We start from the raw sequence: 24285 nt of genomic DNA on the forward strand, positions 1-24285 counted from the left end.
GTTTTCTTTTATGCCAAACATCATTAGGATATTATGAAGATATTTTGTAAGTTTCCTACCATAAATATATCAAAACCCAATTTTTGATGAGTAATATGCATGTCTAAGGACTTCATTTGGACAATTTTATCAATATTTTTTTTGCATTCTCAGATTCAAGATTCAAATATATCTGCCAAATATTGTCCTATCCTAACAAACCATACATCAATGGAAAGCTTATTCAGCTTTCAGATTATGTATAAATCTCAAATTCTAAAAAAATGACCCTTATGGCTGGATTTGGGGTCCAGGGTCACAAATGCACTAGAAAAAATAAAGACATTTTGACTTGAAATTAAATTCCATTATTTTTCTGGAAAAGTAGTCGTCATTTGAAAATCCCCTAATATTCCTAGGGTTTCCATTGGCGTGGGTGTACGCGTTTAGACAGGGTGAGGACATTCCTATTGTCTGGTGAGTTTGGAAATAAAAAAAAAAAAAAAAAAACAACACAATGAGTGCAGAGACATCACTTCGGCTTGTTCGGTGACTAGAACATACGCGGTTCGGTCACAGACGGGATGCTGGGTCACGGTGCTCTCTAACGGCTCCATTCTTTCTCCATCAGGTCGAAGACTAGAACGAAGGATGACGAGACCATAAACGGATTTATGCGAATAACAAATGCGGGATGTCTGCGTCCCTCGGCGGAGAAACGGCGCCGTGATAACGTAGTTCGTGAATAGGGAGAAATGCGTATGACACGCAGGAATCTGTCGTAAACTACGTCCTGGGCTCTGTACTCCGGCGTGAAAGTAGAGAATACTAGTCTGAACGCTTCAGATGATCGCATAGGATATTTTCTCCACCGCAGCCGAGCTAATGTTAGCAGCCGCGAGCGCAACACTCAGCGAGACCGGGGGAATCCGCGCCTGACGGAGGCCATGCTATCATGCCGCGCCAAAATGCACCCAAATAATCGGATGACAGCGCTCCGATCCGTCGAAGGAAAACTTTTGGGCTCGGTTTACGCGGCGGGCTTGCATTAAAGCAGGTCGTGTGGCTATGGTGCTATCACGCACGCAGCCGAACCGCATCGACTGAAAGCCGCTCTGACTGCGTCGCTTCTCGGGTGAGGCGTGTATGGGTCCTGCGTACTCGAGGTCCCCACTCCCTCAGAGGGAGACCTGACTCTACAGGCCATATATTTGCCTAGGCTGACTGTCGTTTCATGTATGGATGGACGCGTGCATGCTTTGACAGAATCCTGCGTGCATCGTTGCAGTTGGCACAGCGCATCCCAAGGAGGGGCTGTTACTCTAGCAAACACACATTGGGTCCGTCGAAGCCTTTAATTTGTCTCCCTAAGAACATTACGTAAGGCTGCAGCGTACGCTACGTCTTTTCGAAGGAAAAACATCGGGTGACATTGCAGTCTCTCCCCTCGGAGAGATATAACGTAAGCTCCTCTCGGTTATTACGTCCGTCAAAGCAAGGGAAGGTGGAGCATTGTCCGTCGTACGTGCTGACGCAGTGGGATTTCTACGTGTGGTCTGCGTTTCGGCCCGCCCTTCCCGCGGTGACGGTGATGGGTCGGAAGCGGTGTGTCGGTGCAGATTGTTCGAAGATGGCGGCAGGGTGCTGCGGGGTGAAGAAGCAGAAGTTGTCGGGATCCCCCGGGGCTGGGGGTCCCGGCGGGGCGGGCAGCGGAGTAGCCGGGACCGGACATTGTGGATCGGAATTGGGGATCGGGTCGTCGTCGACTGTTGTGGCCGGGAACGTGAATCGGGTGAACGGCCTGGGGGGTCCGGGGGGTAGTAGTAGTAGCAGCAGCAACAACACCAATGCTCTGTCCCCAGCTCCAGGAGGCTACAACTCCACCGGCCTCTCCCCGACTCTCAGCCCCGGCCCCGGCTCCGGAGCCAGGAAAATGGTCGTTTCGGCGGAGATGTGTTGCTTTTGCTTCGACGTGCTTTATTGCCATCTATACGGATACCAGCCTCCTCGAACACCCAGGTTTACAAACGACCCCTAGTAAGTAGCAAGATGGCTATTTTGACCCGCTTTGCTACAACAACAGACGGTGTGTTTCCCGTCCGCTGTGCTCGAACCGTGAAGTTTGGTCTTCGCGATCACGGGCGAAGTTTTGCTCGTGTCGGTCTAATGCCGCCGTTGTCACGATAATGACTTTGTTTTTGTGTCCATATTAAATGCAGTAAATAATTGTTGACTCGCTAACCTAACGTTAGCTTAATCCAAGCCCTCTCGGTTGAAAAAAAAAAAAAATAAATATATGTGTATATATATATAACTTATATATAAAAAGCGCTAATGTCATGTTTCCAAACTCAAAATTTCTAATATTTTCTGTAAAATAAATGCTGTCAATTAATACATACTCTCAAATATAATTGTTTATATTAATTTTATTAATAGCTGAATTACTGTAGACGGTATACATATTCGATTAAAAAAAATATATATTATGTGGGCTTAAAAGTTTTTTTAAATGTATAATTTCATAGTCTGAGTATAAAATTAATGCGTTCGTTAATTGGGTAAAGCTGCGGTGTGTTTTTTTTCTCTGAAAGAGATTAAATGGGTGTTAGCCTGCTCTTCTTTATTCAGAAAGAGCTTTATTCAAGCTTCTCTGCAAGCTAACATGCTAACCGACGCTAGCCAACAAACAAGATTCTCATTCGTCGAATATTTGCCTTTTTTCCTATTAAGCTCTCAGTTCTCTTTCTTTTCCTATTTAGTTAGATTTTTTTCCCCCAAAAACACCGAGTGATATTTCTTTTTGATTCATTTGAAGCTGCTTTCAATGGTTAGCTGAGCTAGTAAGCTAACAAAGCCCAAGAGTTGTTTACTTTTCCCACCGATATTTTCATTCGAAACCTCTTACACAACTGTTCATTTAATTTGCAGTCACAAGCTTATGTGAAGGTACAACAGTAAAGTGATGTCGGGACACGAAATAATATTTACATGTTAAGTGCTAAAAATACAACGGTTTAATATTCTGTTATTTTGTCGCTCGCTATACACTGAATCTTTGTTATCTAGGACATTTTCAGGTAAGCTTTCTCAATGACAACTGGTGTGTTGTAAATGATTATGTATTTGTACGGACAAACAAAGCGATTTACTCGAGCCACAGTTTGAGTGCTGGGTTATAAGAGCGTTAAAGGGATCTTTATCTTATCCGGTTAGTCAAGGTTCGTCGAACTAGGCGATGAATGAATGTCTTCACTGCAGTTCCTCACTCTGCTTATAGTAACACTGCCCCTATTTGGACTGTGCTCACACACACACACACACATACACACACACACACACATACTCATACACACACACACACATACTCATACACATACACACACACACACACACACACACACATATACACATACATATATTTAGGCAATGTATACAAAAATATGACGTTGTTTTGTTAACACAGTGGTGTTGGCCATTTATGGACCACTGCCATGTTCTATACTGTGCCTTTTTTGTTTGTTTTCACAAGTAACATTGATAATTTTACATTTATTAATGTAGCTCACACTTTTATTCAACATGTTTTTCATGAAAAATGTCATATTTGATAGAAATTTTGTCCAAGAGCCAATGATATGCATTCCAACTTACAAGCAATATCACTTCCCATACATTAAAATAAAAGTAGCTATAAAAACGTAGCGCGTTATAATAACTTCATTGATAATTCATTAACAAACATTGTGTAATGTTTAACAGATTGTTAGTTAATATAAATTAAAATTGCTACAAGTATGAAATAATATGCATGTAAATGTTTACACAATTATCAAATTATTTACAGTTTTCATGAACAAACATTATATAATGCCTTACATATCACTAGTTAATATATCCAAGTAGCTACAAATATGAAATTGTTTGTAAAGCTTTATTAATTGGACTTTAATAAACTGTAACTAAGCTACTGTAACTAAGTTTAAGTAAAAGATGATTAAGAATATGTATATTCTTGATAAAAAGACACCAACTAAGCAACCACACACAATAGTAATTTGGGTGCCAGTATCGATTTATTGCCTCAACACTTACAGTATACTGTAAACAGAGGATATTCTTTTCATCATACAGCAATATGAAAAAAAATGAGAGAAAGAAAATACTTGTATGTAACAATATTGAAAAAATGCATTACATAATATAGGCTATAAATCATTTTAATCCATTTAGACAACCAGTTTAATGGAGTTTGTAATGCATTCAAATGTACATTAGTAAGCTGTTAATTGGGTGTATAAAATCAGTTAAAAATATTTTTTCATAAAGTGTATGATCATAAATGAAAGTTTAATAACATTTGTATGCATTTTAATAAAAAAATGATCTGTTAGTCATTGTAATGCTCAATAAATTCATTATTAAAAATGTATAAGCACATTTCATATTTGTAGCTATTTGAATATATACTAACTAATGATCTGTTATGCATTATATGATGTTTATTAATGGTGTATAAATAAGCTATTCTAAAGTTCTTAATGCCCTCTGTAAAAATTTTTACTGTTGTAAGATATGTGATCTTAGTACATGTGGCGTATGTGTGGACTAAATTTAAATTTAAATAAATGTTGTCATAGGACAATTTTAAATCAATGCGATTTTATTTGCAGATCAAAACTTTATTTGTCTGAAGCTTTTATGTTTTAGTTGAAATGCCTGTTAGTTTATCTTAAATATTAGATATAACATGTTAAGGTTTAAAGCAAGTCTGTTTGATAGGCTTTTTCTCAATATGCATTCCATTCTTAAGCGATCCTTCATCCTTAATATTAATTGATTAATTTAATATTAATATTAAATACCAGAAGTGGCGCATTCCACGGACGAGAATCCATGAAATGCATTATTAGACTGTCTTCCAAGGCTGCATGATATATTAATCCCATTTAAAAAAAATCATACTAAAGTGTAATGCTATTGTGAATTCACAAACGCTACGATTCAGTAAATAAATAATATTTACATGTGTGTATGTTACGTACATGCGTGTACGTGCTCCACACGAACTGTTATCATTTACATGTGTGGAGCGTCTCAAGTCTGCAGTCATTTGTTATATGGTATGCGTAATGTTTATTAGCTCTATTGTTCATAATACATTATGTATGTAATAATTTTGTTCAATAAAACAAAATGATAACTTGCTTTTGATACTTTATTTGAACTAATTATTAATACCTAATTTCTATTATATATGTATTTTAGTCATTTTAAAGGCTATTGTTTGCTTAGGTCTATTGTTTGTACCACGAAAAAATTAATTATAATTATCTGATTACTCGATTAATCGTCAGAATAATCGGCTGATTACTCGATTACCAAAATAATCGTTAGTGACAGCCCTAATATCGAGGATGCATCAAATGCAGACTAGGGCTGCACGATATATCGTTTCAGCATCGATATCGTGATATGCACATCCGCGATAGTCACATCGCAGGATGTGCGATTTTTAGTATACTGACCGTTATATTTATACTGATCGTTTTCGCGACAGCTATTGCATCACGCCACCCGCGACGCACTGTCTTCACTGGACGCGGCGACCGTTGCAAATCCTTTGAACTTTGTGTCAGTACGTCATAAAAAGAATGAGGGATTTACTCGCAAGGATTTGCCGTGTCGCGCTGCATCCAGTGTAGACGGCATCACTGATTATAATGGGTTCTATTGTATTTTGTCAGCGCCCTTTGTAGACACGGTGAGAGTCACTCAGATATATGTGAACACTGAATTCCATTCAGTTCCGTGTCTATTTGTGCCTGAAATGACACACAGGCGCGAAACTGTCAAAATGCATGTCTCTGCAAGTAACCTTGTAAACACAGTTGCTTATGGCTTAGGTGAAGGTAAAAAATTTATAAAGAAAATGGATAGTATAGGCTCACAGCAGTTTAATGTTCCTAAGGCTTTCAGTGTCATGAATGTTAATCAAACAGCAAAACACAGAGAAAAATCACTTTTGTAGCTTTAACAGATTTATTAGATTTAATTTATACAGTGTTATTTTACATTTGATTATTCAACCAGTATACCTGAATACTGTTAGACTTACTGGAAAAAATATAAAGCACTGTTATATCTTTGTTCTATTATATTTATCTATGTTTGTAATTTGTTCATTTTTCTATGCTGATTTACTCATCTACAATATTTTTTTTCCAAATAGAGCTTTTCAAGTCATCTGGAGTTTTTTTTTTTTTTTTCATATCGCAATATATATCGCAGAAATACAAAATATCGCAATGTGAGTTTTTTCCAATATCGTGCAGCCCTAATGCAGACTGGAGACAATCGAAATCTATAATTTCAGTAATATGAAATGTTTTATTAACTTTTGTGACAATATCAAGTATTTGTGCATTGGTTGCCGTTTATCATGTACTCCGATGGCTCAATTCTCACAAAGATGCGTCTTCACATCCTTCTGAGTTTATTCTTTCAAGGTAGCCTGACAAGACCAGTCTCCATGAGAGTGCAAGTCCATTCTTTGCGTTCTTGGAATTGAAATTTAATTTTTAGCCCTTAGGGTTCCAAAGTTATGATCCAAAAAAACTAAACAAATTGCTTCATTTTTGTGCCTGCTAATGTCAGACAGAGTTAGGTTGACAGTGTTAGAGTTTGTTTCAGATTGTTTATTTTAAATTAAATGTTAAAATGCTCTCAGAGCAGCTCTGAAGATGAAGTTGTGATGGGATGATGAGATGGCTGATGCTGAAAACACCACAAGTATCGTGTGCTTAAGTATGTGTAGTAGACAACTGTGCCACTAAAGTTCAAAGTTCACTTCAGTTTTTCCGCTTACGCAAGAGTCCCCGTACAGTGTGAGCGACGCAGATTTCATCACCAGAATATTATGTGTGTACTGTACGCACACCACCTGATTTTTGCAACCGTGCATATTTTGTACATGCGCATTGAATTTGTTTTGCACCAATCAGTGGTTCCACAAGGGGGCAGCATTGTCGCGGGCCAGTGTTTTACAGTAGAAAATTTAACTAAAGAGACAGAACAACAAAGAAATAGGGGCGACCGCAACAACAACGGATGTGCACACTATCAAATGAAGTGTACTTTCAAAGGCTACATGTTCGACTGTACGCATACAAAAACAAAGTATACTTTGAGATTAATTCACCCTGACACGCAGAACTTCATATAGCAAATCATAGCATTTTCAAGCTTAGTATCTAATGCCAAGCATTCTCTTGTTTCAGTCTACAATCTTATATATATATATATATATATATGTATGTGTATATAATCTTTTTTTTTTTTTTTTTTTTTTAGATTTATTTTTGCAGTTTGCTTTATTATGATAGAACAGTATAGTTGACAGGAAGTGAAGTGGGTGGGTGGGAGGGAGGGAGGGTGGGGCGGGATCAGAAAAGAGCTGGGATTCAAACTCGTGATTTACAGTGTTGCCAACTTAGCAATTTTGTTGCTAAATTTAGCAACTTTTCACACTACCCTAGCAACTTATTCTTCCAAAAGCACCTAGCAACAAATTTAGCTATTTAAAAAATTTATTTGGCCATTTTTAGCAACTTTTGATAAGTGACTCAAAAACGATAAAAAGGCACACAATTTCCATCTAAATTACACAAAATGAAGAAAACAGAAATGCCTAGCGGTACACACACATCATGTGAATTAAGTTAGCTGCTATTTGCAATTATTCAATTTTTTTATAATAATAACTGAATAATTGAATAATTGTTCATTTATGATAACCTTAGCTTGTACCTGTGATTGTTGATCTGTTGGTACACTGTAAGAAAAACATCTAGGAAAATGGAAAAGCTAGTAATTTTTCAGGACATTATCCGTTATCCATTATCCAAAAAAATGTGAAAAATCAATACGGAAAACTACATAGTAGATTATTGTGCCCTATTTTTACAGACTTTTCTTAGAGTGTAGCATACGAATTACTAATATACTGCTTAAAACTATAAATGTTCAGAATGTGTAGTTTTACTAGTTTATTAGCTAATAAAAAAATAAATCTAATGGTTCAAAACTGTGTAAGTGTTCGATAATTCAATGTTGTATTTAAAAAATAGTTAGAATAGTTATTTACATTTTAATAATATATAATGTATTTATATTATTTTACAAACAAATCTAAATTAACATATAATAAAATTTGATGTAGTGACATTTTTGCGTCGTAATAACGCAATGACGTCATCGTGCAATGACATCACAATGTCATTTAGCAACAAATCGACCTTCCTTTAGCAACTTCCCCTGAAAATTAGTTGGTAACACTGCTCGCGAAGCCCGAGACATAACGGTGCTATGTGTCGGCGTGCTGCCCACAGTGCTTATTGCACACATAAAGGTTTAGTTCAACCAAAAAAAAAAAAAGAAAAAAAGAAGGAATCAGTGTTCAGGGGGTTCCTGTGTGGAAAGATCAAGGAACTGCACATATGACCTGTATTGAGATCTTCACAGAACGGAGTGTATAATCTAAAACATCATGTTTAGCATATCATTGAAAAAATAAAGGCTAAAATTCCCCATTGCTGATTTTCCTCATTTTATTCTCCATATTTAGTGACGGGCTCAAACACATGCCTTCATGAGCATTATGATATTGATATATACCTGTCGTTAAATATTTCATTCACAATATTCCCCCTTTCAAACTGGTATAACATTTTATAATGATATTGGCCCTCATAATCTGTTATTACCTGAAATGTGTAAAAGTCTCCATCCCTGGTGATAGTCGCAATATGAGAGTAATGCTGGACCTTAAAGTATTTTATTGCTACCTGACCTCAACATGCATTTATCATTCTTGTAATGACCATAAAAATGCTCACCTTCACCTTGAACCTAAAGGATTTTATATGACTTCAACACTCAACATAATGCCTCATGAAATGCAATTCATTTCTAACACAAATTGATAAGAACACAGTGGAAATTATTACAGCTCAGACATAAAAGGAAAGCTAATATCTTCTGTTGGTTTAAGGCCAATTAAGTAAATTCAAAACAAAGCAAACAAACCTTAAACATTTCAATAATTAAAGCTAACAGATTGTAGGATATTGCATGAAGTACAGCCAAACTGAACATTGTATTTTGTTATTCAGTGTTATCTCTGCCTGGTTTGGGGTGGGTAGTTGATTGTGATGGTTACCCCAATTTCATTTCCCACCACTAGAGGTTGTTCATTTGGGAAAGTGCCTATATTATACATTCTATTAAAGAGAAAAAAGCATCCTGAACTAAGGGGGCTGGTAGCAAGCACGGTCAGAAGTATTTTACAAATTGACATTTAATTAAGTTGCATTTTCAGATGCTTAACTGAAGTGTTATGCTTCTGTTTTTCTGAGGAAAACAAAAAAATCTTGTTTGGAGCTTGCACACTACCTTCAAGGCACTTTAATTAAGTGTTGTAAAAGCAAAGTGTTAAAAAGAGCCAAAAGGACTTTCAAAGTCTGAGGAGGTGATGATAGGATTTCACCACATGCCTTACCTTTCTTTCTTTTCTTTTTTTTTCGTTTTGTGAATTTTCCGTGTCATTGCATTCCACAGGCTGTGTATTGCTTTCTACATGTTTAACATTTTTTATTTGTCATTCCATTGGTTTTGTCACTACTCAGTTGCTACAAATACAATGCATTTATTGTTTCCCGCAGGCTCATATACTCATTGACGTTTTGTGTGTTCATACCAATGCATAAAAAAGAATGGGCTGAATGAAAATACAGATTCACTCGCTGTCAGTGGGGCGCTTACAGAAAAGCAGAAATACCCCGGGTTGCTACCTTAAATAAAGCTGTATGTAACTTTCCAATTCTAACATCTGCTTGCGCGACAGATTAAAGTGGAAAAGTAATTACATGTTTTCAAACAGCTGTTCTTTCTTTTTTTTTTTTGCTCAAACAACAGCACATATGAAATGGTCACCGGTTTGAAGACAAACCACGATAAAAAGTCTAAACGGAGTTAGTTTTACTTTTTCAATTTTAAATGATCATTAAAAACAGTATTTGATTATCGCAATTTGAAAAAACTTAAATAGGCTACTGCTCAAGGTTAAACTTTGTAGGAAATTGGCCCCCGAGGGCCAGAGTTAAGAACCTGCTTATTTGTGTTTAGTGTGTGTAATGGATAGTGCTAATTGAATTAATACACACAGAAGGAATATTGTAGGGTATTTTTGTTTTGCAGCATGCTGGAGTGTTTCTGAGGAACTGTCACTGATCCTCTACTAGTTCTTGTTGTTTCCATGACAGCAGTGGCTTTAGTCTGACAACTGTTCCTATGAAAATACTACCTTTTAGACCTTTTGTCTCTCTCCAGAATTTGTATGGCTATTTGTCTATTTAGCACAATGTCTTCAAGGCAGCCATGACATTTTCACTGTATTTTCACTCAAATGTTTTTGTGTACTGCTGCTGTTTTCCAAACTTTAACAAAGGTTGTTATTTAAAAAATATATATTTCAAACTAAAAATGACTAAAAAGTCATAAAGGCCTGTTCACACCAAGGACGATAACGATAAAGATATAGCTCTAAAAATTTGTTCTCCCATAAAAACAGTTTCTCCCATTCATAAGTATAGGAGTGAACCGTCTTTGTATTTCTATAGTCTTTGATTTGCACCTTCAGTTCTTGGCTCCTAACTAGTGGTCAAAGGTCAGAGAGTGGAATTTGACACTCTGAAATGGTCAGGGTGAGAGCTTTTGAAATGTTTACTATAGCAATTCAGTTGCTATCCATCTTTTTTCTACACTCCATGGTACTTTGTGCGAATTATGGGAGTAACTTGTTATACTGTAAACAATCAGAGAAAAGTTTGCAGTATGAATGTGATAATAAAACACATTCAAAAACTGGGCTCAATGAGGTGACGGTTTTTGGTGTTCTGTCCCCAACTAGAGCTGTCCCTGTTTTACTAATATAATGCAAAACAATCCTGACAAACATAAGCGGCTTGTTACCAGAGCAAATGTGTAGTGATTATTTTCACCAACAGAGGGCTGTTACGCTGATTACTTGTCCACAAAGAACATGGAAAAAAGTCTATTATCATCATAGTCTGTTATCATATGTGACCCTGGACTACAAAACCAGTCATTAAGGGTCAATTTGTCGATTCAGAATATAGAAGCTTTCCATTGATGTATGGTTTGCTGTGATTGGGCAATATTTGGCCGAGATACAACTATTTGAAAATCTGGAATTTGAGGGTGCAAAAAAACTCAAAATACTGCGAAAATCACCTTTAAAGTTGTTCAAATGAAGTTCTTGGCAATGCATATTACTTAATCAAATATTAAGTTTTGATATATTTATAGTAGGAAATTTACAAAATATCTTCATGGAACATGATCTTTATTTAATGTCCTAATGATTTTTGGCATAAAAGAAAAATCAATAATTTTGACCTATACAATGTATTTTTGGCCCAGCGACTTAAGACTGGTTTTGTGGTCCAGGGTCACATATTATCATGCCATTTATCATCAGTTATCAAAAGAGACACCGTTAACTGTTTGAAGGTAGCCATATACTAACTAGCCACCTTAAATTAAATAATAGGCCTACTGTTTGTATGTAATGTATAACAGAGCTTGAACAGGGTGCGTGGATTGTTTTGTACATAATTTTTAACGTTATCTAAAGTTCATGGGTAAAAGTACACCCTGTATAAAAAAACAAACAAAACTAAATTACAAACTGTAAAAAATTGCTGATTATCGCAACGTAAAACAAGTAATAATGCCTTGTTTTAACTTAGTGTTCATGCTTGACTTAAAATTATTAGTTATCTTAGTTAAGTTATAATTTTGTTGTTTTTTTGGTCTAATTTGAAGTTAACTAATTGCAGCAGCATTTTTTACAGTGCACAAGCAACAATTCTGCAGTTACATTTGTAGAAAGCTTGGAACTTTTTTTTTATTGTCATGGACACACCCTTGTACACAACTACAAATAAATATATACCTTTATATCTGCAATAAAACACGCTTATAGATGGCAAACTTAAAACTTGTTTTGCATGTCACCAATACTTTTAATTTCCTCAGTTATGCCCACTGATTCAGAATAAATGCTTGGGATGTCCAGGAAAAAGTGCTTCTCAGAGTTGCTTTGATACAACCTCATCTTTTTATCTGTATGATGTGTCACTGTCCCTGGATTTAAGGGTCAGGAGAGAATGCCTGATGCTGGCAAATGTGACTGAAATCCAAGTGTGGATAGCAGATGGTTAGGTGGGATTGTGTTTATGCAACAAAACTCCTCTTTCCACCCAAAGGAAACATTTTCATGGATTCATTCTGCTATTCTTTGATTTTTTTAAAATATGCTAAATAGGTAAAAACTGATTTTAGTAGTTGTTTGCGTATTTGTGTGCATGTAAATGTGCTCACTGAGTTTAGCCTTTACCCTGATTTTTCCAGCACATTAAAAGACTGTTGCCATTTTGTTCCTGGCCAAAGGGCTTAGTCCTTAAATTTCCATCATGATCAACTGATATTCAACTGGTGCTTTAAACAGCGGCCTAAATGTTCTGTCATGGGAGCAGTTAAATATTGACAGCGACCGCAGGCCATATATTGTTAATCCTTTTTCTCATTAACTCCACTTTAATGTTAAAGGTAAGATTAGAAGTCTTGCTAGGATAGTAACCATTGGATAGATTGTAAATTTACAGAAGATGGACAAGTTGGAGAAAAATGTCTGCGCCAACACCCTGTACTTAATATTTCATACCAAAGCAAGAGAAATGAAAACAAACAGAATGCTTTAACATAAAAATGGTGTCTTAAGAAGAGTGAGTTAGAATCAGTTGCTTATGTTTAAGATCAGTAGTTCAAGTATGCATCTCCTGAAAGCATTGTGAGGTACATATAGACTGATATGCAGATGGAATTATAGCTCGATAGGGAAAGTGACCGGTAAGTCAACAGCCTGTTGGGCCTGGTGCATACAATCATCTTGGCTAATATAATCAATAATATTGTAAAAGTAATATCCTTCTATATGGTGCTTTTTTTAACATACTTTTAGAAGTTAATGAGCTGCATCAAAATGTACAGAATTTTTAGACGTTTAAATTTTGTGATATACAAAAATTGCATTTAAAACATTTACATTTTTCTGTTGTTAAAAGGGTCATGAATTGCATTTTTCTGTATTTTGTAATGTTCCCTGAGGTTCACCTCAAGATTCTTTGGGTCACACTTTAAGGTCCGATTCTGACTACTAACTATTAACTATGACCTTGCCTCAATAATAAACTCTTATGCATGCTAATAAGCAACTAGTTAGAAGTGAGAAGTGGTCCCTTTTTTTTTTTTTGCTGTTGTTTACCACGTTACCGCCGTCTTTCAATACTATACCCTGTTACGTCTCAGGGTTGGTTGAGTTCAGCAGATAACAGTAGAGACGTTGAAGTCAGATAGTGAAAGATGGAAACTGGAGAGCCACAGGGCTAGGGCTGAGCCTGTTAGCATAAGTCGCACCGGCAGTTTGTACTCCTTTTGCAAAAAAAACACATTTTTGCACATAATGTTTTTATTTTTTTATTTTTTGCACTAATCTTAGGACGCCAGTGAAGTACAAAGCTTTGTTTACAATATAATTGGTTAGCAGCCAAATGTTACATTGTGGCCATGGAAACATTTCGATTTTTGCCAAAGAAAAGCAGTATGTGAGCACATACGTTTTAATTAAGTCATACACTACTTTGTTCTGTTTTCAGAACAATGCACTCATTGTTACAGAAAACGCTGTTAGCCAAACTTTTTTTTCCTTCAGTAAGTTTCAGCCTATTCAATTAATTTGTTGACACATTAGACCTTAATGTTCACACTATTCACAGGAACTGATACCTTGTCTCATTGGTTTCAGTCTTTATCTCTTGAGACTAGAGGTCGACCGATAGTGGATATTACCGATAGCTAGGTTGGACCACACTGGCCGATACCGATTAATCAACCGATAGTTTTCAAAATGGATACTGAAAGAAAGTATCTAGTAGCTAGTGCTTTACTATTTTTTTTAAAAAAAAGCACTAACAGTACTGAGCCATACTTTGTAAATGAATAAAAATATTAATATTTACTATATTGATCATTAAAGTTATTTCATAGCAAAAAAAAAAAAAACGGGAGTGGGAGGGAATGGGAATAATTCTTCCGGGAGTGGGACGGGACGGGATTTTCCCCCGTTTTTTCGTGGGATTGGGACGGGATGAGATTTTTTTTTGTGGGAGTGGGACGGGAGAGGTTTCAAAATGCACTCCCGTGTCACCCTCTATTCTACAGTTTTCATTAATGCTACTAATGGACTCTTATTGTTAAGTGTTACCATTTAATTTCAACAGTCATGCTTAAAGATGGCCATTTTTAAATATCTACACAAGGCCATAGCATTAAAATTACATACATATGGATATTGTATGTGTACTAACACACTTTATTTGCTTCTATTTTTTCACACTTGATGATTATCTAATCGAAAAAAAAAAAAAAAGGTTAGTCACACACCAGGCAAAAGCGCAGCGCCGCATCTAGGAGAACTCAAGAGATATCACACACACACACACACATCAGACGCTTTGCGTTCAATTCAAGTGGCGGTCTAAAACAATTTATTTAATCGCCAAATGGACATAAGTTTGCTTCAAGAATGAACAATGTGGCATAAATGAGTTTGAAGTTCGGTGTTTAAAAAAACAGAGAAAGCGCGATCTATTACAGCTCTCTATATGAAGCATACAGACTCTATTAGAGCCACAGAAAGACAAACGTTTTGCTGAAAAATGCACAATACATAATTTATAGCCTAGGGTGAAGTCATTATGTACATTCACAACGATTTGGGACAAATATAATGTGATTTAATAGAAAACTATGTGAATGTCGCTCTGTTCCGCGGCAGGCTTTTCTGTCGGCTGTATTTAAACGCGCGTCTGGAGTTTACTGCTCTGTGCAGCACGCAGTGTCACGTGTCAAAATAAACAACACGTGCTGACAGTGATTTCCGCCTCTAGAGGCCGCTCTCGTACTGTATAATGCCAGCGGACCCTTCTCAGCCGCTCCAGAAACGGTTGCAAACCGGAAAACTATCGGCATGGATTTTTGCAGATAACTGATAGTTACCGATTAATCGGCAAAACCGATGAATCGGTCGACCTCTACTTGAGACATTCATAGTTTGTGCTTGTTAAGCCCGAAACACACTGCACGATTTTCTGCTGTCCCATACGAAAGATTGGCATCGTGAAACAATTGTGACAATTTCTGTGATCGTGGCTCCTAATCGGTGGCCCTGTGTCGTACAGTGTACAGCATGACCATCACACTGTGTTTGCTGGTACAACCCACGTTTAGTGACCAGCCAATAAAAATGCAATATGAAATCAATGCGACATGGCGCTAAAACATAAAACGGCTTATCTCAAGCTCTTATGCCTTCCTCTTTTGCTGCTTCCACTTTTTTCATCACACAAAAACTACAGCAGCTAGAGTGTGATTCGTCATGCTCTTTTTTTAATTTAAATTTTTTTACCTCTAGTGCATGCTGATGTTTTATTCTTCTATAGAAACGTGCGTCGTATCGTCTGAGTCAGTAGGGGTCATCATCGTACAGTCTACACACATGTCGTAGCCAAGTTTATTAGATCCATGTCGCACAGTGTGACATGCAGTGATCTTATAGGATTGCTAAAATCGTGCAGTGTATCTCGGGCTTTAGACAAGGTAAGGCAGTCAAGTTTATTTGTACGGAGCCCTGGACATGACGTGGGGGGAAAATGAAAGATAATGTGGCCACGGATTAAGAACTTGTTCCCTCATTTTATTTAAATCATGGTCGAACTATGAATTAGAAATTTCCACAAGGATGCGACGAGAATGCGTTTTTGGATGCAGCCCCTGTCTTTATGAATGGATCACTAAATCATTGGCTCGCTCAATTAGTTCAAAAACAGATTAATTTAGGATCAAAACACCAAAGTGTTTCCCTGAGATGCACAAATGCTCTGCTTTATTTTGTTTGAAACTATTTCCATTGGCGAAACAGCGAGAAGGAAAAAAAACACACACACACACAATATTGTGCTTAAAATGTAACTCAATCAATATTAACTACTTGTTTGGTGAACTGTTATACTCACGCTTCTATTTAGGAAAACTGCACTCTTGCTTGTATGATAGTACTTAATTATATCATATCTAATAAATATAAAATACAAAAACCTATACAGGGATATTTTTTCTTTCATAACTTGAACTATATGCGCATTCTAACTGCTTTCTAATAGATGTTCTTTTCTTTTCCAACAGCCCACTGTTTGTCACTTGGAAAATCGGCCGGGACAAGCGGTTAAGGGGTTGTATAGGTACATTTTCTGCCATGAACCTGCACTCAGGACTCAGGGAGTACACCCTTACCAGGTTTGCCACATCCCTCTTTGAAATTCTGCTTTTCTCTTTCTAATGTGTCTTCTAATGTGATATTATGTATGATAATATTTATTGCCAAAATATGAGGATTTCCTGTTTTAACACCACATTACTACATCTTGAGTTCACTTTTCTTGAAAAAAACTTCACTGAAAAAAATAAAAATAAATTTAAAGTAGTTTTTTACTGCACCTCTAGTGGCACCAAATAGAATTGCAATAAATAATATAAATACATTTAAAAAAATAATAATAAATAACAATAAAAAATAATAATTAAAGTGTCTCTGAACAAGTTTCCTACACCCCCATCTATCTCCCTTTCTATTATTCAGTTAACACATTGTCCCACCCCAAACTCACACCAATGGTTGATCCAGAATTTTATTTTTAAAATATGTTTTGAAGGCACCACAGTGTCTATACCAGGGCTGTTAAAGGCTGTGTTCAGACTGCAGGAACAGGTGGCCCAAATCTGAATTTTGTGAGTCACAAATGTGACTCGGATAAATGTGAAGAGCACAAACCACATGAAATCTGACATTTTATTTTCTTTCGATTAGTTAGAATTTTAAACCTAAATTTAACATGCAACACAGCTACGTGATTTTTGTTTGTTTTGTTTTGAGGTTTGAGTCTACTTTAAATTTTTCAGGTTAAGGTGTTAAACTTGACAATGTTTTGGTGGTAAACTCGATTTAAAACAATTGCGAGTCTCGCATCCAGCATGCCATTTGGTTGTTTTTTGCTTTTTTGTAATTTGAGCAAAATTGCAGTCTGTACTGGACTGACACCATTTTACACTTTTCAGGAAGAAGTCAGCCCTGCTTGAAGTTGCCTATGCATTTTAACACTTGTACATGCATTGCCTGTTAAGAACATCTTAGACGTCTCTTTCTCAAGCAGTCGCTTGACCTTGCTTCCAAGCTAGTCATCCATCTCTAGAACTACAGCCACATTCTTCCCTCAGCAGGAACGGAGACACCAGAACAGATGCTTGTGTCTTGGCTCGGCTCAGCCCAGCATTTGCTGCCAAATTCCCACTTCTCCATCCTCTTGTTAACTTTGAAGCAGCTTATATAACCAATAACAATGTTGTTAACCTCCAGGCTTCCACATTCGGTTTGTGAATCAGTCTGGTGTCAGAGGTGGCAATGAGTAAAGTAATGAGTATAGTAATGCGTTGTTGTGTATAGAATTAAGCATCACAGGTGCTGCTGCCATACACTTTTTAATCCATACAATAATATTTTGGTGCGTGCAAATAAAATGTTGAAGTTCTCTATGTATAATAATGATAATTTACAAAATAAACTCCATGAGGCCATCGATTGGCCAATCCGAACTAAGTATTATAACAAGTCTTGCACAAGCTCATGCATGTTTTCGTCACCTAGCATTAACATCCATTTCATATCTGGATAGTATTTAGATATTTTTATTTAGGATGACTTTAATGTGGTCTTATTTGATCCGATCACAAAAATGCATGATAATTCCAGCTGCAAATGAGGCCAATAAGTGCAATGCCAAGTTCAATTCAATTTTCAAATTCTTAGAATTTTTCCCCCATATTTTTTCCAAGCCCTATTGGATATTTTTGGTCAGTCATTCATGAGGGAATGTTTTGTTTTTATATCCTGCATGCCTATTTCCTGAATATGCCTAAATGTGCCAAGAGCTTACCAAACAGTCTACAAAAACTGAAAAACTGTGTTGTGGATCGTTTTACATTTTAGTGCTGTATGTCATGTTCTTTGCACACACTGATGGAGAAATAGTGAAGCTTTAATCAGCTTAATTGCTTCTCATGGGTAATGAAGTAGTGGTGAAAAACACAAGCAACAGTTGACATCTGGGAAATGTTCTCATGGGATCTGTCAGCATCAGGAAAGCTACATGGAGTAGGGAGCATGTGATTTGAAAGTACGTGTGTTTTGTCTGTGATGTTACGAGGAGAACAGAGCACTCAAAGGCAGAGGATTAGATGCAAACAGTAGGTTTATTTTCCAAAGGTGAACAAAACAAATAAAACTAACAAAAATCAGGGAGCAAATCTCTGGGGTAATCCAGCTACGGTCGGCAGTGAGATGCGGACCCAACGAGCTGATTACTGCCCAAGACCAAGCACTCGCACAGGACCAACCACCTAATACCGTGTCCTAACTACATGCGACATGACAAGATTCCAGCGACAAGCAATTTGGGTGTCCACACCAGACGTGACGCGACACAACAGAATCAATTAAATATCACCGCCAATCAGAAGCGTGTGTGGGCACACTGCTCTCGCAACGAAATGGATACATTTATAATGAATTCATAAATATTAAACCTTTTTAACATCATTAAATATACATACTGAGTGACTGATAACGTCTTGTCATGTAATACGCTTGGTTCGCAGTGAGTCACGGTTTTAACGTACATCTTTGCTCAATATTCTCAAGATCTGAGGTAAATTTATCTATTGTTGCTTTCAATATGGCTATAAGGTCATGCAATATGATATTTAAACTAGGGGTCGACCGATATGTGTTTTTCAGGGCCGATACCGATTATTACAGACCAAGTGGACCGATAACCGATATTTTTAACCAATATATTATGTCTGATGTAAAAATGAAAATTAATGACAAAATTAAGAATAACAAGCTAGGGCTCTGACAAAAACTACCTTCCCTGGTGTTGATTGCACTTCTTACTCTTGTCATCCTCCATGCATCCATCTACAATAAGGGTAATATAAAGAGAGAGTTAAAAGTGGGGCCACTGCATGCTTCATGATTAAGCCTATGAATACTGTACTACAGCTAAACAGCTTGGGAAATGTAAGTATTTGGCTTCAATAATTTACATGTTAGAAATGTATGTGTAATAGCATAACCTCTCATAATTATAATATAAGTGTAAATAATTTAATTGTCTTCATAGCTCCATTGTAGAAGTTGTGAAGAAGTTATATTAAACTATAACACTAATAGCCTGTTATAGGCACACTTTGTTCAATAGCATATTGAAATGTCACAATTTATGTCGTCCTAATCTTGGCCTATGTGACAGTATCTTAATCTTGGCCTATGTGACAGTAATTTCGATTAGTTTTAATTTACAGTGCAGTGCTAATGAAGCCATCAAACATTAATTTCAGTTATCTTTTAATCAAATGAGTTAAACTCAATTTTTTGGCAAACAAATGGGTTTACCATTAAAATTAAAACATGGAAGAAATAGCGTATTGTGTGATTATTCTTTTAAACAAAAGTTGTTGTTGTAGTAGTAGATAAACCAAACTTTTATTTTGACAGGTTGCCATGAGGACCTCTTAAGTTTCTGTGTATGATATGACGATCGTTTTACTCAAATGAAATGGTCAAATGCTCATGAAGCAACTCTCAGAGCTGTTCTAGGGATGTTGTTCATGTATTTATGTCCTCATTTAGTGAGACGGCAGATGCTGAAAACACCGCGAGCATTGCACGCTTCAGTGTGTGTGTGTGTGTATAATAAAAACCGCGCGTCTGTGCCATTCACATATACAGACACGCAGAACATGCAGAATTCATATTTAAATGAGTCTTTTTGCAGCTTAATATTAACAGATACTAGTCCATAGCGCGAGTCGATTTAAGTGTACTGACCTACTTTTGATTAATTCATCCAAACTTTGACGAACTCCGTGACTCCGCGTTATACAGTAAATTCCCTTTATATGACTGGATTCCGCGATTCCGTTTGCGTTTTCCCCATCGCGGAAATCATAAATAGATAATATTGAAGTGCTTTGCAACTTCAGTGTAGTGGATTGTGATTTATTGCAACTTGAGCAACGTCTGCTGCTTCCTTTGAGAGACAACTGATACGTGATCACTGAAACTGTAGCAAGCGCTTTCAGTGTGAGAGTGCCTTAGTCTTCCACATTGATTGGTCTGACTCGTGACTCCCAACAAATCAGATGCGCGGTGGGCAGAGACTGCTCTAGGCCACAGAGTGGTGAGTTCTGACAGGCTGAATAGGGCGTTTCAAAATTAAGTAATTTTATCGGCACATCGGTTTTGAAAATGACCGATACCGATAATCATAAAAATGCTTAATATCGGTGCCTAATTTAAACTCATATTGGACACGTTTAATTTTGAGTAAAGCACATAATCAGCTGAGATTATCTACTGTCATATACTTTGTATGTTGTTCCAGCCTAAATTAGAAATTTTGTGTGTCGCCATCGCGGCTAGTTAGGACAAAAACTCAGATTAACATGGAAAAGATGCCTTTTATCGCGCATCGTTGCGCCACGTCGCTTGTAGTTAGGACACGGTGTAAGAGTGGAGGGAGGCAGAGAGTGGCAGTCCTTCTCTCTACGCGTCCTGGGGTACAGACAAACAGACGTGAGTGTAACACCAGAGCACAGAACACAAAACGATCTACTCCCAACAAGGACTAGTCAGAAGAGAAATATAAAGGAAAGGGTAATGAGCGACAGGTGGAATAGAAATAGCTCGTGATATTCGCAGCCCCACTGCCAGATCAGCGCTGATTGCACCTGTCACGAGCTCCCGAAAAAGACATGACAACACAGACAGCAGAGGCAGCCAGGAAGGCACCCTGACCCGTGACAGTACCCCTCCCCTCAGGGATGCCCCCTGGCGTCCCCGGAGGACTCACCATGACACTGCTGGAACTGGTCGATGAGAGTGCGATCCAGAATGTTGTGAGCCGGAACCCAGCATCTCTCCTCTGGACCATGACCCTCCCAGTCTATCAGGTATTGGTGATCTCTACCACTATGCCTCACATCGATTAGCCGCCATACCGTATAAGCCGGCAACCCCTCGATGAGGCGGGGGGAAGAGGTCTGGGACTGAATGGGGGAGAGAAGAACGGGCTTGATCTTAGATATGTGAAAAACCGGGTGAATATTCTTAAAAGGAGGGGTTAACTTGAGTCGCACCGACACCGGACTGAGCACCTTAGAAATGATGTATGGTCCAACGAATTTGGGTCCCAGTTTACGTGAGGGGAGTCTGATGTGAAGGTCCTGAGAAGACAACCAGACCTTCTGACCGCACGCGTAAAGTGGGGGCCTAGTACAGTGACGATCCGCCGACGCCTTGTTCCTCTAGCCAGTCCGGGTGAGGGCTTCTCTGGCGATCCTCCAAGTACGGAGGCATCTCTGAATAAACCCATGCGCGGACAGAACAACAGCGTTGGATTCTTGGGAGGGGAATAATGGTGGCTGGTAGCCTAAACAGCACTGGAAGGGAGACAAACCCATAGACGAGACCGGAAGGGAGTTATGTGCGTACTCGACCATGGTTAATCTGGAACTCCAAGACGACGGTTTGGCAGACGCCACACAGCATAGAACCCTGTCCAAGTCCTGGTTAGCACGCTCGGCCTGCCTGTTAGTCTGCGGGTGATTAACCTGAGGATAAACTCGCAGTTGCCCCCAGCTGTCGACAGAATTCTGTCCAAAACCTAGACACAAACTGGGGACCTCTGTCAGAAACCACGTTTACCGGGAGGCTATGAATACGGAAAACGTGATCTAAGACAACAGTCGCTGTATCCCTTGCTGAAGGTAATTTGGGGAGGGGAATGAAATGAGCCGCCTTACAGAACCTGTCCACCACAGTGAGGACTACCGTCATGCCACTAGACGGGGGTAGGCCAGTGACGAAGTCCATCACTATGTGTGACCAGGGCCGCGAAGGGACCGACAGTGGCTGGAGTAGCCCTGCTGGGGGTCGATTGGAGCCCTTCCCTGCAGCGCAAACCGGACAGGCCGACATGAACAAACGGGCATCCCATGCCACGGACGGCCACCAAAACTGCTGCTTGATCAACATTCAGGTACGAGTTGCTCCTGGGTGGCAAGCTAGTTCGGACGAGTGGCCCCACTGTAGGATGCTAGTTCGGACTGACTCAGGCACAAATAACAGACCCTCTGGGCATCCCGCGGGAATAGTAGTGCCACGTAGCACTATGCGGACCTTGAACTCCACCCCCCCAGGTGACCGCCACCACCACCACACATTCGGGAGGCAGAATGGGCACCGGGAGGGTGGGAGTAGCCTCAGTCTCAAAGATCCGCGACAATGCATCAGGTTTACCGTTCTTGGACCTCCTGCACCTCCTGCAACAGAGAACAAGACATCACAGGGGAAAATGCAGCACCCAAACATTGAGCTAAACAGAAAGGGCTCCAAGCCAACATGGATTTAAGAGCCCAGTCAATGTGGGGGTTGTGCTTAACCAGCCAGGTGTGTCCCAAAACCACAGGAGTGGTGGGTGAATGGATGAGGAGGAAACTAATCTCCTCAGCATGATTGCCGGAAAGTGTGAGTGTGGCAAACTTAGTGGCATGAGTAATCCTGGTGAGAAGGGTGCCGCAAAGTGTTCTAGCTGATGTAGGCTCAGCCAGGGCAACAGATGGAAGTCCCAAGCGTGTGGCCAGCCCAGAATCCATGAAATCGCCCTCCGCTCCCGAGTCAATCAAAGCCAAAACCTGATAAACACCCCCATTGAACAGTAACGAGGCTTGGAACTCACAACGACCACCAGAGGGCAGTTAAGTACTAGTGACGCTCACCGTACGTGCTCCCTTGAGCGGGGAGCGCCGCCTTGCTACAGGGCACGACGCTGCCACGTGACCTGCTTCCCCGCAGTAGAGACATAGTTGGTTGTCCAGGCGATAACACTGCTCTCTTACAGTCAACCGTGCTCTCCCAACCTGCATCGGGAGAGACCGTGGAGAAAGTGATCCCAAAGAGCCTTGTCGTTCCAGCCACAGGACGCCACGAACGTGCGAAACTCGGTTGAGTTACTGGAAACTGAACCCTCTCTCTGCCAAAGCTCATGCCGCCTCAGTTCCTTGAGCCGAGCGATCAAACACCTTGCGTAGTTCCTCCTAGAAACTCTCAAAGGAGGAACAGCAGTTCTGCTTGTTATCCCAAATGGCCGTTCCCTACTCTCTCGCTTGCCCCACCAAGAGTGTGATGGTGAAAGCTACCTTAGACTACTCCGTGGGTAAACAGCACGGCTGCAGCGAGAAAGTCAGAGAGCACTAGGACAAAAAGGAGCGACGTGTTGGGCTCACCCGAGTAAGGGGCAGGAGGATTGAGCCGTGGTTCAGCGCGACGGTTACTCGTTCCATCGGGATCAGGAGGAGGGGTTGCCGTAGGAGCCGTGGGGGGGCTGGTGTGCAGCTGATCAAACCGTTCAACCAGCTGGTTGAGCTGGAGAGAGATCTCGGAGTAAGCGCGACAGGAAGCTGCAATCTCCTCCTAATGACGACCCAGAAGAACGCCCTGCTGCATAAGGGCTCGGCGCATCTCCTCCTCCTCTGCTGTGTCCATGATTTGGTGAGTAGATTCTGTGACGGGACGAGGAGAACAGAGGACTCAAAGGCAGAGGTTTAGATGCAAACAGTAGGTTTATTTTCCAAAGGTGAACAAAACAAATAAAACTGTAACAAAAATCAGCGAGCAAGTCTCTGGGGTAATCCAGCTACGGTCGGCAGTGAGATGCGGACTCAACGAGCTGATCACTGCCCAAGACCAAATGCTCGCACAGGACCAACCACCTAAGAGTGGAGCGAAGCAGAGAGTGGCAGTCCTGCTCTCTACGCGTCTTCGGGTACAGACAGACAGACGTGAGTGTAACACCAGAACACAAAACAATCTACTCTCAAACTTTGACAACAAGATAAACTTTGCTGTCATCCGTTCAAAACTTCTGAAAATTATACCATTTTAAGTTGAGTGATATTTGTATCTCCCCTATTGCAATACTCAACTGT

At 39.1% G+C, this 24285-nt stretch overlaps 1 protein-coding gene across 1 annotated transcript in view; it reads left to right on the forward strand.

The window, feature by feature from the left end:
- The first annotated feature begins 447 nt into the window (after positions 1–447).
- Positions 448–24285, forward strand: part of ammecr1 (AMMECR nuclear protein 1) — a 52531-nt gene continuing 28693 nt past the window's right edge. The window contains exons 1-2 of the mRNA XM_058759019.1: positions 448–2016; positions 16366–16476. Coding sequence (XP_058615002.1) covers positions 1571–2016; positions 16366–16476 — 557 coding nt within the window. The 5' untranslated portion in view covers positions 448–1570. The remainder of the gene's footprint in view (positions 2017–16365; positions 16477–24285) is intronic.

This window comes from Onychostoma macrolepis, chromosome 21 (genome assembly GCF_012432095.1).
Source record: "Onychostoma macrolepis isolate SWU-2019 chromosome 21, ASM1243209v1, whole genome shotgun sequence".
NCBI classification, from domain to species: Eukaryota; Metazoa; Chordata; class Actinopteri; order Cypriniformes; family Cyprinidae; genus Onychostoma; species Onychostoma macrolepis.